General features: G+C 34.5%; 1 protein-coding gene across 2 annotated transcripts in view; it reads left to right on the top strand.

The window, feature by feature from the left end:
* Positions 1-14,331, top strand: part of FBXW7 (F-box and WD repeat domain containing 7) — a 219,574-nt gene that overhangs the window by 177,001 nt on the left and 28,242 nt on the right. For both annotated transcript variants that reach the window (XM_052654428.1, XM_052654429.1), the window contains one exon: positions 11,765-11,847. In XM_052654428.1, the coding sequence (XP_052510388.1) occupies positions 11,765-11,847 (83 nt within the window). The remainder of the gene's footprint in view (positions 1-11,764; positions 11,848-14,331) is intronic.

Consider the following 14,331-nt stretch of genomic DNA (forward strand, 5'->3'; position numbering starts at 1 on the left):
TTAGTTACTAAGTCATGTCTGACTGTTTGTGATCCCATGGACTGCAGCACGCCTGGCTTCCGTGTCCTTCACTATCTCCCTGAGTTTGCTCAAACTCATGTCCATTGAGTCAGTGATGCCATCCTACCATCTCATCCTCTGTCATGCTCTTCTCCTCCTGCCCTCAATCTTTCTTAGCATCAGGGTCTTTTCCAGTGAGTCAACTCTTCACATTAGGTGGCCAGAGTATTAGAGCTTTAGCTTCAGCATCAGTCCTTCCAGTAAATATTCAGTGTTGATTTCCTTTAGGATTGAGTGGTTTGATCTCCTTGCAATCCAAGGGACTCTCAAGAGTCTTCCCCAGCACCACAATTCAAAAGCATCAATTCTTCGGCATTCAGCTTTCTTGTAGAGCTTAGAATTACATGAAATTATCTTGTTCATTTATTAGTATGCATCACCAATTCAAGGAACATGAATTTGAGCAAACTGCGGGAGATAGTGAAGGACACGGAAGCCTGGCACGCTGCATTCCATAGACTCACAGAGTCGAACACAACTGAGCGACTGAACAACAGCTTTGTTTTTCCCCCACTCTAGAATGTCAAGCATATGAGACCAGGTGCCTCATCTGCATTGTTTGCTGTCTTATACCCAGTGCCTAGAACAGTTATTAGCACAGAGTAAGAAATGCTTGTTTATTAACAGGATAATCGAAAAAGAAAAAAAAAATTCTTATGAAGCCACTTAGATAACTACTGTGCACATTTTTATATATTTATGTAGACTTTGCCCATCCGTACTCATGCCTGAGTGCACAGACACACACCCACACGTATATATATATATGTATGTATGTATACATTTTCAAAAGGATCTTTTTACCGTGTGTTTGAATCTCCCATCCCCTGCTTTCTAACAACCCCTCTCTTAGTTCTTACTTGATGAACAGTTTCTGTGGCTTGAAAATGCTCTATACTGAAATCTACTCTTTACAAGGAGGCTTCAAGTTTAGAGGCTGGAGGGGCAGGGCATGGGAAGAAGGGACTGGGAGAGGAACAAGATGAACGAGGTGTCTCGTTTTCCAAGTGAGCTGCATTTTTCAATAGTAGAGGCTACGTGTTGGTGAGAATCAGTGAGTCAGGTATCCACTTCGGCCCTGAGTTACATTTTTTATTGTCTTTTCATAGAGTTTTTTGGTGAATATAACATCTGTATGTTTAAGAACTCTCTTGTTTCTTTGTTATGCATTTGCCCTCCCCCACCCCCCCACTCAAGAGTATAACCTGCTTTTATGTAGGATTTCTGGTAAGTACCTTTGGAAACAGAAGGACCCCTTCTTAGTCAGTGTTTGTAACTAAAATAAAAAGTCTAAAGTTTTCACACCCACACAGTAAAGTTCTCCTTGTACAGAAAGACATATATTAGCCCTAAAATGGAAGTATGTATCGTGGCAGGAAGTACTTTTGAAGAAACCATTACGAGTAAATTAAAGACTATTTTAACTGTAGTATTAAGTGTTTGAATGAGGAGATAATAATACTAAGTAGGCCTTATAAAGACTAGTGACTGCTGGAAGTGTTAGAGATATTGTCAGTACTTCAAGTTAATGATGGTGGCATTTCCACATGTATCATAGGTCCACAGATGATAATTCCCTTCTATCTCTTCAACATCTATCAGACTCAGTCTTTTAAACTTAGAAGCAATACTGTATCTATTTAAATGACTATTTAAATGACTTCTCCATTTTCTGACTTCTTACACTACCCAGTTTGGCACTTGATATTCAAATACTCTTATGAGCTTCTTGACAGTTGGATATTAAATATCTTAAGGGTGGAGGATTATTGTAATGTTTTTATTTGACTTCAGTAGCACCTCGCAGATCTTGATTATTTCTTAATTGATTGATTCCACTTAACCTAAATCTTTCTGTTTCTGTTACTTTTTCCCCAGTTACCATCTTTTTGCCCCCAATTTGCCATGTGTAGCAGAAGCATAGTTATATAGACCTAGATAATCATTCCGTGAACTGAATAAATCAAGATTTAGTTGTGGTTAGCATATTTAATTGCTATTTGCAAAATATAGTACTTTTTTCCTTCTTTGGTAATGTCTAGTTATTTTACTTCAACTTGAGCCATCACATATATAATGGAAATCAGTTAAAAGTAGTGAACTTGGGACTGGAGTCTGTGGCTCTAAAATAGCTGTATAACCCTGAACACGACACTTAATTCTCTACCTTACCGTTCTCACCTGTAAATAATAGTTCTTATTGTGTAGCATGTTTTGTGCCAGGCACCTCTGTGTCCACACAATAATGCTTAGGTTGGTAAGGTAGATGGTATTACAACTACATTTGCACAAATAAAAGAAAACTAGAACTCATGGTGGTCAAATAACCCCTACCAAGGTCACACTCTAATAATGACAGAGCTGTTGTTTAAACTCAGATTACTCTGATTCCAAAACTTAGGTTCATTCCACAAATGAAGGAGAATTAGATGATCCCAGGCTCCCTTCTAGTTCTGCACTGTATGGCTTCCTGCTATTGATGTTTTTTCGTTGATTCAGTGGATGTAACTTTTTTACTTCTTAGTCTTTATATCTTTTCTCAAAGCTTTTCAGTGAGGACTAATAGCTAATAAAAGAAATCAGTTTCAGAATTTTAAGCAGTTCTTAAAATGAAAGGTTATTTTAATATTAAAATGCAAGATTGATATACCATATCTTTAGGAAACTTTTCTCAAGCCACGTAAATACATTTGAACCTTACAAATAGCACCAGTAAATATTATATTAGATAAAGAAAGTAGAGTGAATGTGGTTGTAAGCAACACATGGAAGGAAAATTGATTTCATTCTTTCTCCATGTTGATTAAATTCATTCCTGGGTCATATTTGCTGTTCTGTTTTCCTGGAACCTATTAAAAATAGTTTCCCATGATATTTTTCTTACTTTATTGAAGGGATGGCTACAAAAAAATTTATAATGAAAACTTGAGAGGAAATTTTGATATGAATTCAAGATGCTTACTGGTAGTTTATTTGGGGTTTAGAACATGAGATTTAAAGACTAATTGCTTTCTGGATAATTCAGGATAAACTTGAGAGTGACTTACAAGCTTGTCGAGTCATTACAGATGCTGCTTGTCCACGAAGGAGTGTTGTCGCGGCGTTTTAGTATACATGTTGTCTCTGCTAGCTCTGTAACAACGTAAAATTGAAAAGAGCAAACAGGCAAAGCTGCCATTTTCATCGCTTTCTTCTGTGGCTGTTATAAATAGAACTCTTAGCTTGCATTACTGTGTGAGATTCTGTACCTGTGTATATTCACGTATTGGTGGGTGCGTACATTTGTGTATATGTTTGTCAGATCAGTAATTTGGCCCAAACCACCCTGCTTATTTAACTTCTATGCAGAGTACATCATGACAAACGCTGGGCTGGAAGAAGCATAAGCTGGAATCAAGATTGCCAGGAGAAATATCAATAACCTCAGATATGCAGATGACACCACCCTTATGGCAGAAAGTGAAGAGGAACTAAAAAGCCTCTTGATGAAAGTGAAAGAGGAGAGTGAAAAAGTTGGCTTAAAGCTCAACATTCAGAAAACGAAGATCATGGCATCGGGTCCCATCACTTCATGGCAAATAGAGGGGGAAACAGTGGAAACAGTGTCAGACTTTATTTTTTTGGGCTCCAAAATCACTGCAGATGGTGATTGCAGCCATGAAATTAAAAGACGCTTACTCCTTGGAAGGAAAGTTATGACCAACCTAGATAGCATATTGAAAAGCAGAGATATTACTTTGCCAGCAAAGGTCCATCTAGTCAAGGCTCTGGTTTTTCCAGTGGTCATGTATGGATGTGAGAGTTGGACTGTGAAGAAAGCTGAGCGCCAAAGAATTGATGCTTTTGAACTGTGGTGTTGGAGAAGACTCTTGAGAATCCCTTGGACTGCAAGGAGATCCAGCCAGTCCATCCTAAAGGAGATCAGTCCTGGGTGTTCATTGGAAGGACTGATGCTGAAGCTGAAACTCCAGTACTTTGGCCACCTCATGCAAAGAGTTGACTCATTGGGAAAGACTCTGATGCTGGGAGGGATTGGGAGCAGGAGGAAAAGGGGACGACCCAGGATGAGATGGCTGGATGGCATCACTGACTCGACGGACATGAGTTTGAGTGAACTCCAGGAGTTGATGATGGACGGGGAGGCCTGACGTGTTGTGATTCATGGGGTCGCGAAGAATCGGACACAACTGAGCAACTGAACTGAAGGGATAAAAAAAAAAAACCTTATCTTGAATCTCTATTGTAATTTATTTGTCAGATCCTCAGGGGCTGCATTTTTATAAAGAAAGTTATAAATATTTTAAACTTCAGGGAAAAGGAAAAAAATTAAGTACCACTTGTACAATTGTAATTATGTTAAAAAAATTTTAACATAATTTGAGCTATGATACTTTGATTTACATTTTGATTATGGAGGTTAAGATTTTATATATAAGCATCCCCTCACTTCCCAACAAGTGTTACTTTAAACCAAGTTGTTATATATTACAGTATATAGTGTTTGGGATATTTTTTAATGTAGTAGTATTTTAATACATGCTTCCTTGGAGGTAATTTCAAACTAAATCTGGTCACCTTGTTACATATTTACATATTCTCAAAAAATTTTTGGAACTAACCCTATTCTCTATCTTAAATTGACCATAAATTCAATGGAGAGGAAAATAAGTTCTTTAAATAATGTGTTATCCTGTGCCTGACACAGTAGGTGTAAATGCTTCGTGAATGAATAAATGTGAAAATAGCTTATTGATCAGTACTGCCACCTGCTTGTATTGGGGAAAATATAGGTACTAAGCATACATCCTATTTTAATAGATAATATACCTGTGATAGAACAGGGTTATTAACTTCCCAATATCAATTGTGAATGTTTTAATAGGAACTTGTACCCCAGAAACCTAATGATAGTGGGTTAGTGAGATTTCCAAAGTTGCTTTCAACCTCAACATGCTTGGCATTCCTTTCTTTGATGTTTAAATCCCAAACTCTCTCTAACCTAAATTCTGTGCTTGGGCAAGACGGCTAACTGTGGTAGGTGGTATATTCCTAATGTAACATCAGAGTAAAGAATGTTGTCATAATAGTAATAAAGAAAATCACTGATATATCTATATAAATATATTATCCTACTATTATAAAATGAAAAGGAAATTTTAAATTTTGGCAAAGTAATGCAAAGTACCAATAGTATTTATAGTATCATCGACTAATTATAACAGTTGGACTTTTTAGCACTAAGTATAATTTAGTATTAGGTATATATATATATGCTTTAGAAAATTTTTATTCTAATGGTTTGCTTAAATGGCCGTTTATTCAGAATTATTATATATTTGTTTTGTATCATCTTTGTACTATGTCTTAGAAAACTGTGAACCTTCAAATAGTAGGGGAGAGAGAAGTATGAAAATAATTACAATGAGGTATGATAAAAGTGCAGTGGAAGAAGGTATTTTAAATGAAAATAATGAACTCTGAGAGTCAAGGTGAGGAAAAGTAATCAATTAACTACTCTTTCCTCTGTTGACACCCTGTGTATAGATACGTTTTTCTCTGAAGATACATGATACTGTGAAGACTGTTTTGCTGTCTGTGTTTTTCATACTGTTTACCCGTAGGTCAGTTTTTGTTTCTGCCGATAACCGACCGCAACTTGCCCTTTTGAAAACTTAGTCAACCACAACTTGCCCTTCTGAAAACTTAGTCATCGCCACCAGTTGCTTAGAAAGAGCCATTTCTCTTGCAGTGGCTCAGAGGTTAATCATTCTTCTACCACTGTTTCCCCAGAGGCTTATTATACTCTGGGGCAGTACATTTTCGTATCTTTATGCTGGTTTTTACTGCTTTCATGCACTCCTCATACACCTAGTTCAGTGGGTCTGTGTTGAGATGAGCACTGGATCTGAATTAGCATATAGGCTGTAATCCAGGGCTTCATTGTCAGTCATTCCTCTTGCTAATAGACTTTCAGTAAGGTTTATAACTTGTCAGTCAGCACAAGAAGAAATATTTTATGGAATGGGGAATTTATTGCTTAGCTGATATTATATGAAGATTTGGTTTATTGTAGTGAAAAATAATTATTGACTACTTTGAGATATTCTAAAAATGTGGGTGATAAACAAATATTTTCTGGCTTTTTCACTTACTAGTTAATTTCACTTATTAAACTAGTATTACTAAAAAATCTCTGGATAAAGTTTTAAACTTTTGTATTTTAGCCAAAATCTCAGAAATAGGAATTTGAGAATGATTTCATTTGCTTTGTTCATAAATAGATTTTGTTGAAAATAATGTAATAGATCACAATTTTCATCACTAGTACTGAAGTGAATGTGTGCTTAGCCACTTCAGTCATGTCTGAGGCTTTGTGACCCTTTGGACACTGTAGCCTACCAGGCTCTGTTCATGGGATTCTCCAGGCAGGAATACTGGAGTGGATTGCTATGCCCTCCTCCGGAATCTTCCCGACCCAGGGGTCGAATCTGTATCTTCTGAATCTCCTCCATTGTAGACAGATTCTTTACCCATTGAGCCACCTGGGAAGCCCTGTTACTAGTACTGCAAAGAATATTGAAAACCATTCATTTTTATTCTGTTAATTTGAAATCTAGTTGAAGACTTGATTGACTCGCTTTTGCTTGACAAATTCTTTCTTCATAGTTCAAATCAGCATTGTAAACAAGACATTAGGGAGAATTGTTTAAATATTTGGAAATGTTAAGTCTTCATGAGTACTTACAAATATTTAATTCTCACCTAAAGGATAAACAAACTAATAAAAGTCATTTCCAAATGGGAACCATAGTAGATAGATGGTTGGGAGGGTAGATAGATGGTTGGGAGTTTTGGAAAGTCCTTTCAGTGTTTAATTTTGTATTTCATTTTTATTTTTGAGCTATATAAATATTTTGCCCATTCAAAAATTTAAAAAGTGAATCTACGTACCTACATATAAACATACATTTGTGGGAATCAGGTTTTCCTGTAACTTCATAGCCATACATAGGAGTCATAAAACCAGAAGCATTCCATTGAATACACAAAGTTAAGATGTTTTCTTCTTTAACTATCCAAGATTTTGAGACAGTGTTCCTGGTTTATTAAAGTTGGTCTGTGTTCTCAGTTGAGTAGACTTTATTTGAAAGGGTTAGTTCAACTAGAGATAGGGCATGATTTTAACTGTAGTCAAGGAGTACACTGTTACATGACTGAGAGATAGCCTCTTTGTCCTCTGACAGGCTTTCAGAGGACATTTCAGGTGTTCCTTTTACAGTTAGTTCCTTCAGATAGCCCAGAACGGGGAGAGGTTCTTTTTCTTTTTCAAATCCTGAGTGCTCTGAAGCTTTAAAAAGAAAAAAAAAGGTTTATGGGTCCATTCTTAATAGTTGGAATTTTTTTTGACAAGGGTAACATTTCTTTTTAAAAGGAAGTTTCCTTTGAAGTAAGTTAATTGTTTATTTAGAAGACCAACTTTTGTTGAGTACATGTACATATTGTTTCTGAGGGTAAGAGTTAGTTTAAAAGCCAGTAAGGAGATTAAAAAAATAATAATATGTAGAATATAACTTCAAGAGAAGACCCAAGATATATATTTCCATAAAATTTTAGGTTATCTATGTTTTAAAGACAAAGACCTTATGCTGACTTAATTTCCTTTTTTTCTGACTTAGTGTCTCAATTAAAAAGGTAAACATTTATTTTAAAAATGATACTACTTTATGCGTCATTTAGAATCATTTTTCTAACAAAAGTCATTTATAACCGTAGCAGAAAGTATTAAAATGTAAGTCATGTTATTTCCTTTTTCCTGAAGAAACTTTCTAAGTGCTTAAATAACTATAGGGACACAGTTTACTTGTAATAAAGAACGTTAATGGGGAGGGTAGGAGTTAATTAACTAGACCCTTAATAATGGGCCTTTCTAGTCCAAAGAATCTCATAATTGCCTCCGAAGCTAGTTTTGTAGCAAGTTGCAAGATGAAATATCTAGACTTGTGTAGCAGTCATTCTAAGAAAAATGTTGCCTTCAGGCAAACTTTGATGCCTTTTATTATTATATAAAATATGTTTTTAATGACAAGCAGTATACACTGTGAAGATAAGTTTGGAAGTGGAAGTCCAGTGCCTCCTATTTACTCAAAATTAAATGAACACGTAATTAGAAGACTCTCCAATGAGCACAGTTTTTGTTCTCTTTGGAGAAATAGAACCTTTCAGCCAGACTTTATATACTTAGTTTGTTAATCATAGAAAGATACTCTCAGGATTACTAAGGACTGACAGTGTATGGTAATTTTTTTTAAGACTGTGTTTTAAGTGAATGAGATGGAAAAGCATAGGGAATATTTATATTAAATATTAATATAAGAAATATGCAGGTTGAAATATAACTTATTACATAATTTCTGCAAATGCTGCTATGTTCCAAACTGGTTCACCTTTCTGTAAATCGCCCTCAAAGACTCTCTCATTCTTCCCTCTGCAACTGCCCATCTTGGACTGTCCAAGCTACTTGATAAATCTGATCAGCCTATGCCAGGACTGCGATAGGGCAGCAATTAGTGAACATAGACTGCTTGGCTTCTGTTGGGAGGACCAGATGAAAATATATTCCATTTTCAAAATGTTTCTGAAAGGATTCATTTGCGGAAATGATGCTTGCCATTTAAAACTTCAAATATGCCGGTTTTACAAAATGTAGAAATAACCTCCTGAAAGTTTGAAAGGGGAGAGGGGGGCTGTGGCGTGGGGGCGGTCTCCTTGACTGCCCACCTCCTCCCTCTGTTCAGCGCGCTGTGTGCTTACGGGTTCCCTGGAGCGGATCACCATATAATTGATGTGCAGTCTGCATTGCTGAATCCTGGACTGCACCATTCTGTGTTCAAGGGAAGATGTAATCTGATCCCTCTGCTGCTGAGGGAGGAATCTCTCCAGTCCAGGCTTTGACAGGGCAGAGTCTCCTCCAATAATCTTCTCGGTTCTCTCTCATTATTCCCTCGAGTTCTCCTCAGTCAAGCTGCATGTATGTATGTGTGTCCCGAGAAGCGGCTTGATACTGAGCTGCATTCGCCTCTACTGTGGAGTTTTGCTGCCGGTTCTGCTCCCTAATCTTCCTTTTCTGACGTGCCTGAGCATGTCCACATTAGAATCTGTGACATACCTACCTGAAAAAGGTTTATATTGTCAGAGACTGCCAAGCAGCCGGACACACGGGGGCACAGAATCACTGAAGGGGAAAAATCCAGAAAATATGGGTTTCTACGGCACACTAAAAATGATTTTTTACAAAGTAAGTAAGCTGTTTTCTTCCTGTGTTGTATGATTGTGTGTGTGTGTGTGTATGCCTGCCTGAGAAGGAAAATCTGTATCATCAGAGATGGCTGCAGTATCCTCTAATTTTGGTGGGTGGCTGGATGTCTGGTATTCTGTTTTATATCATGAATGTAAGCAAATAATGGAAAGACAACGTGAGCTGAAAAAAGCTTTACATTTAAAATAAAATGAGTATTTTAATCTGAGAATTTTTCCTCAAAAAATATATTCGTACTTTAGAAACGTGGCTCTGTTAAATGCTGACCTGGAAATACTCTACCCTTAGTTAGCTTTCAGTGAACCTTTTTGCTTTTAATTTTCCTATGCCTTGTATATAGGGTGGGTTTTTTTTCCCCTTTAGTTGCCTCTCTTAAAGTGTAGAATCACTAGAACATTAGGGATTTATTTTTAAAGAGATTTTACTGACTTTCTGCATCCCTTCAAAATTGCAGAATTAATTTTTGGTTCTAAAGTCAGTATTTTTAGTAAACAATATAATAAAAAAAGACATAGTCATACAGAAAGTGCTTTATTTTATCAAATATTCTAAATTTGAAAATCGTTTCCCAGTGGTTCCCTTGAAATGAATTTCGGGCATTTTTATTCACTGAAGGATTTCTAAGATGGAAATAAAGTTTGCCTTTAGTGGCAAATGGCATTTGGACCAGTGTATTTACAAGATATCCCAGAAGTTCTGAAAGCCAGTATTCCTAACTTAATTACAATGAATATCAAAATTTATCAACATAATCTTAAAAATGAGGATCCATAGAAGTTATAAAAATAGATTTTTAAGGTAATCTGTACTGACCTTCCTGATGAATAAATTTTTGTGTATGTGTGTATGTCTATAATTTATACATGTGTAAACACGTGGCTACCCTATATATTGAAGTATTTATTTTTGCTTTTTATTAAAATTATTTGGGGAAAGAAAATAGTGGGTTTTGAGAGGAGTCACTTTAGAACAATGTTATAAGTACAGAAACTTCTGAAGGGTTGAAATAAGACCAGTTCCATTTCTTTCAGTCGGTATTTTCGTGAACTAAGGTATAAATTGTGGATGAGCTTGTCATACCCTCATGTCTTGCCTCTAACATTGTAAAATAATCCCTGTGTTCTAGAAGACTTTCTTCGTGATGATAGAAACACAGTTTTTATTATCTAGAATATGATTCAAAAAGATATTTAGAGTCTTATTGGTTCTTTTTAGTATTTACAGTGTAGCATACTGTGTTATGATGTTCCCATGTGAAGCAGTAGGTAAGAAAATAAGGCTACTGCAAAGCAGGGGTTTTCACCTTATTAGAAAATTGAGGATAACTTTCTATCACTCTGGAGATTCCCCTCTTCCCATCATTTTCAGTAGTATAGTAATTAATTAGCAAGCACAAATCTTAGAAGGATTACTAAAATATAAGTTGTTCAAGTTCATCAGATCTTATTTTATATAGTTTTATAACATATCTATAGTAAGATGACCTCCATTAACCAACAGTAAAATATAAAAAGTAGATATTTCAATATTGATGACAAAATGTAATTCTGAATATATTTACAGTATTACATATCTATGTAGCATAATGAAATACTTCAAAACTACAAATGTTGGATATACCTTACAAAGATGCATAACTCATTCTTTTAAAATCTTTCTGTTTTTCTTGTTGGTTTTCAAGTTAGACTGTTTTGTCCTCAGTATCTATAATACATAGTCAGCAGAGCTGTATATTCTGTGTGAATATCAACGGATGGTTTTTTCCTACCTTTACTGTATTATCTCTAGGTTTCCCTCTTATTATGGATTGACTTTTTGTACTGTCCTCATTGCCCACAGTCATTTTTTATGCCTTATCATAATTACTTTTCAAGAGCATTCTATTTACATTATTCTCTTTCCCCTTTTGTAATAATGTGTTTTAAGTCACTGACTGTTACTTCCGTTCTAATTTTGAAATTAAATATGTCTTTTAAAGGAGAATGAAAATCACTAAGAACAGCATGTTGAATATGGTTCTTTTCTGTGTGGGTTAACTTGACATATTCCCGTGTATTGGTCCTTAAACCAGCAAATGTGAAAGGTGTATTACTCTCAAGGAATATGTACGATGGGTTTCAATTTTTAAATCACCATACCCTATTCTGCACAAATATTAGGGGGAGAAATTCACTTCTCCAGACTTGTAAAGAGTAAAACAAAGTAGAAATAATAGAAGAAACTATGAAACATTTATTTTCTATATGAATTAGCTATGCCTAATTAATATTGCAGACATATGAAAATTTAAGGGTTTTTTTTTTTTAGTATTACTGATGCTAACATTAAGATTTAATAATTGGACAGGTGATTATTTTTTTAACATATCTCATTTGTTTTACCTTATAGATGAAAAGAAAGTTGGACCATGGTTCTGAGGTCCGCTCTTTTTCTTTGGGAAAGAAACCATGCAAAGTCTCAGAATATACAAGGTAATATTAAGTATAATTTGATTCTCTCCCTATTCTCATGTTTCTTTAAAAGAGCTGATGATTCTGAACAGCTTTCATTCACTTTATTCTCATAGAGTTATAATGTCACTAGTGCTGTTGACTGTTTAGCACATTTTGCCATCACTGAAAATTGGGAAACATACATTTTAAATAAGGAGAAGAAGGACTACCACTGTGGGTATACATTTTGTTACTAATACATTGAAGTAAGACACACACAGAAGTTCTCTTATCAACAAAAGTTTTAAATTATAATTTTGAAGGAATTCTAAAAAGTAAGTCCTGATATATGGATATGAGCAAATGTATCTTGTTTCTATAGCAACAGCTGGTCGAGGGTAGATAGTTATATATGACTAACTGAAGATACATTTAGTAGCAGTGAAGTAGACCTCACAATTACTAACTAAATCTTATTTCATGAGATTACTATGTTAGAAACCGCCCTTTATTCGCTTTGTAAGCCTTATGTTTTAACACATACATTTCTACATCAGTAGAATAGTTTCCATAACAACTCAATACAATTGTAGTCTTGTTTCCTGCACCATTCCATCATTTTTGGATTTTGCATCAGTATAAAACTTTTCCCTCTCTCACACTAATTAGGCTAACTTAAGCACAGTATCTATTACCCAGCCAATTAAAAATGGCTTTGGATGTCATTTGGAATGCGGTGTTTTAAAATTTAAATGACAAAAGCATCTTAAGGGCTTTTTATGAGTCTTGTTGGCATATTTGTCACTTCAAATGATTGATTGAAAATTAGATATAGAAACCGTAAGAACTTCATGATGGTGACATTTCTTTTTTTTCCCCCTCAACATTTTTATTTAGAGTTATTCTTTAAAATGCAATAAAACTAACATTACTCAGACTTGTGATTAAACATTGTTACAGATTACATCTCTTTTCTTCCAGGGAACAGTTTATACTTTTATTTCATTCAGTTCTGGAAAATATTCCTTTCAGATGCCTTTTGTTGAAATTTAGAAATCATGATAATTAGAATAGTTTTATATACCAAAAATGCAAAAATGATACAGAAGAGAACAATAAGGCTATTTCTTGCTTATTCAGAAGATGCTTTTTGTTGTGATTTTCCCTTGTTAACTGTCCCCCTCTCTTGCTTATGCTTTGCCTTCTGACAATTTCACTGTGTTCTGGCACTTTCACCAGAGGGTGTGGAGTGATAGGTGAAACTATTCACTTCATTTTTGCTTTTTTCTACTGGTCTTGGTAAACTGTTTCTTGGATGAGAATGCTGAGTTTAATGTTTAAGCTATTTTTTTAGTGTATAGATTTCAGTCAACCATATAATTTTGGTCTTCTATTAATAAGACTAATACCAGGGCGGAAGTATTAAATGGTTCAGTTGTTTTCAAGGCCATTTATAAATGAATGCTGAATTTTTACCATAGAACATGTTTTAGTAAAGTTTTTCTTCCGTCTCTTACTTTTTTCTATTAAGAAAGTACTTGCATAGGAGAAAGTTTTATTTTTAACCTTTTAACACAGTCTTACTAAAGAAAACCAGACAGCATATTGATTGCCATGTCTTTTTAGAGACTTGGTCAGTGTATATTTGATGTTCTTTAATTTTGTTGAAAGATTTTCTAATAATAAAATGAGACTGATTTTTTATTATTTTTATTAGAAAATTTAAGTTATAATCACATTCTGTTTCATTTCAGAGGAGAAAATAGAGCTTACCTTTAAAATTTGATAGAAGAAAAAATAGATTTAATTGTTTTATGTTAGAGACCATCTTAGATGAATAATGTTAAAAGATTTAAAAGTGGTAGATATGAAGTTTTTGTATTTTTCTGGTGACTGAGATGCATTTTTAAGCAAAATAATGAGATATGCTAGATAGAAAAGAATTGAGATTACTTTAGTAATTTTTCAGACCTTAATACTTAACTATTAGGATATAATTTATATGTTCTTTGGATTTTAAACACTGTACTGTCTTAGCTCAATAAACTGAAGATTACTTTGCAAATGTAATTTTGTTAACTTAATCTTTCTGCTCCTTTTTTCTACACGTCTCTAAAATAGAGTATTTACTTACTTTATTAGTTGTCAGAATTAATTGAATTTCAGATTTGTGTGTGTGTGTGTGTGTGTTTACTGTCTCAGAATTTAAATTATTGGATAAAAGTATTTTGATGATCTCATTTCACTTAATTTTGCTTATAATATGTTCTCACTACCTACCTGTTTTAATAAATACATTTCTAATCAAGGCTCACTCTTATCAAATACTATCTAGACTAAGCTTAATAATAACAATAGAAACTTAGAGAAGAATAGACAAATATAAATAATTTAGAAGGCATCAGGGGAAAACTTAAGGAATAATGTGACCAGTGAAATGTCTAAAGCCTTTGAACATACTACTACTTACGATATTTTAAAGCATTAATAAGTCTTACACACCTTTTTATGAAAGAAATTTAA

This window comes from Budorcas taxicolor, chromosome 17 (assembly GCF_023091745.1).
Source record: "Budorcas taxicolor isolate Tak-1 chromosome 17, Takin1.1, whole genome shotgun sequence".
In the NCBI taxonomy this organism is placed as follows: Eukaryota; Metazoa; Chordata; class Mammalia; order Artiodactyla; family Bovidae; genus Budorcas; species Budorcas taxicolor.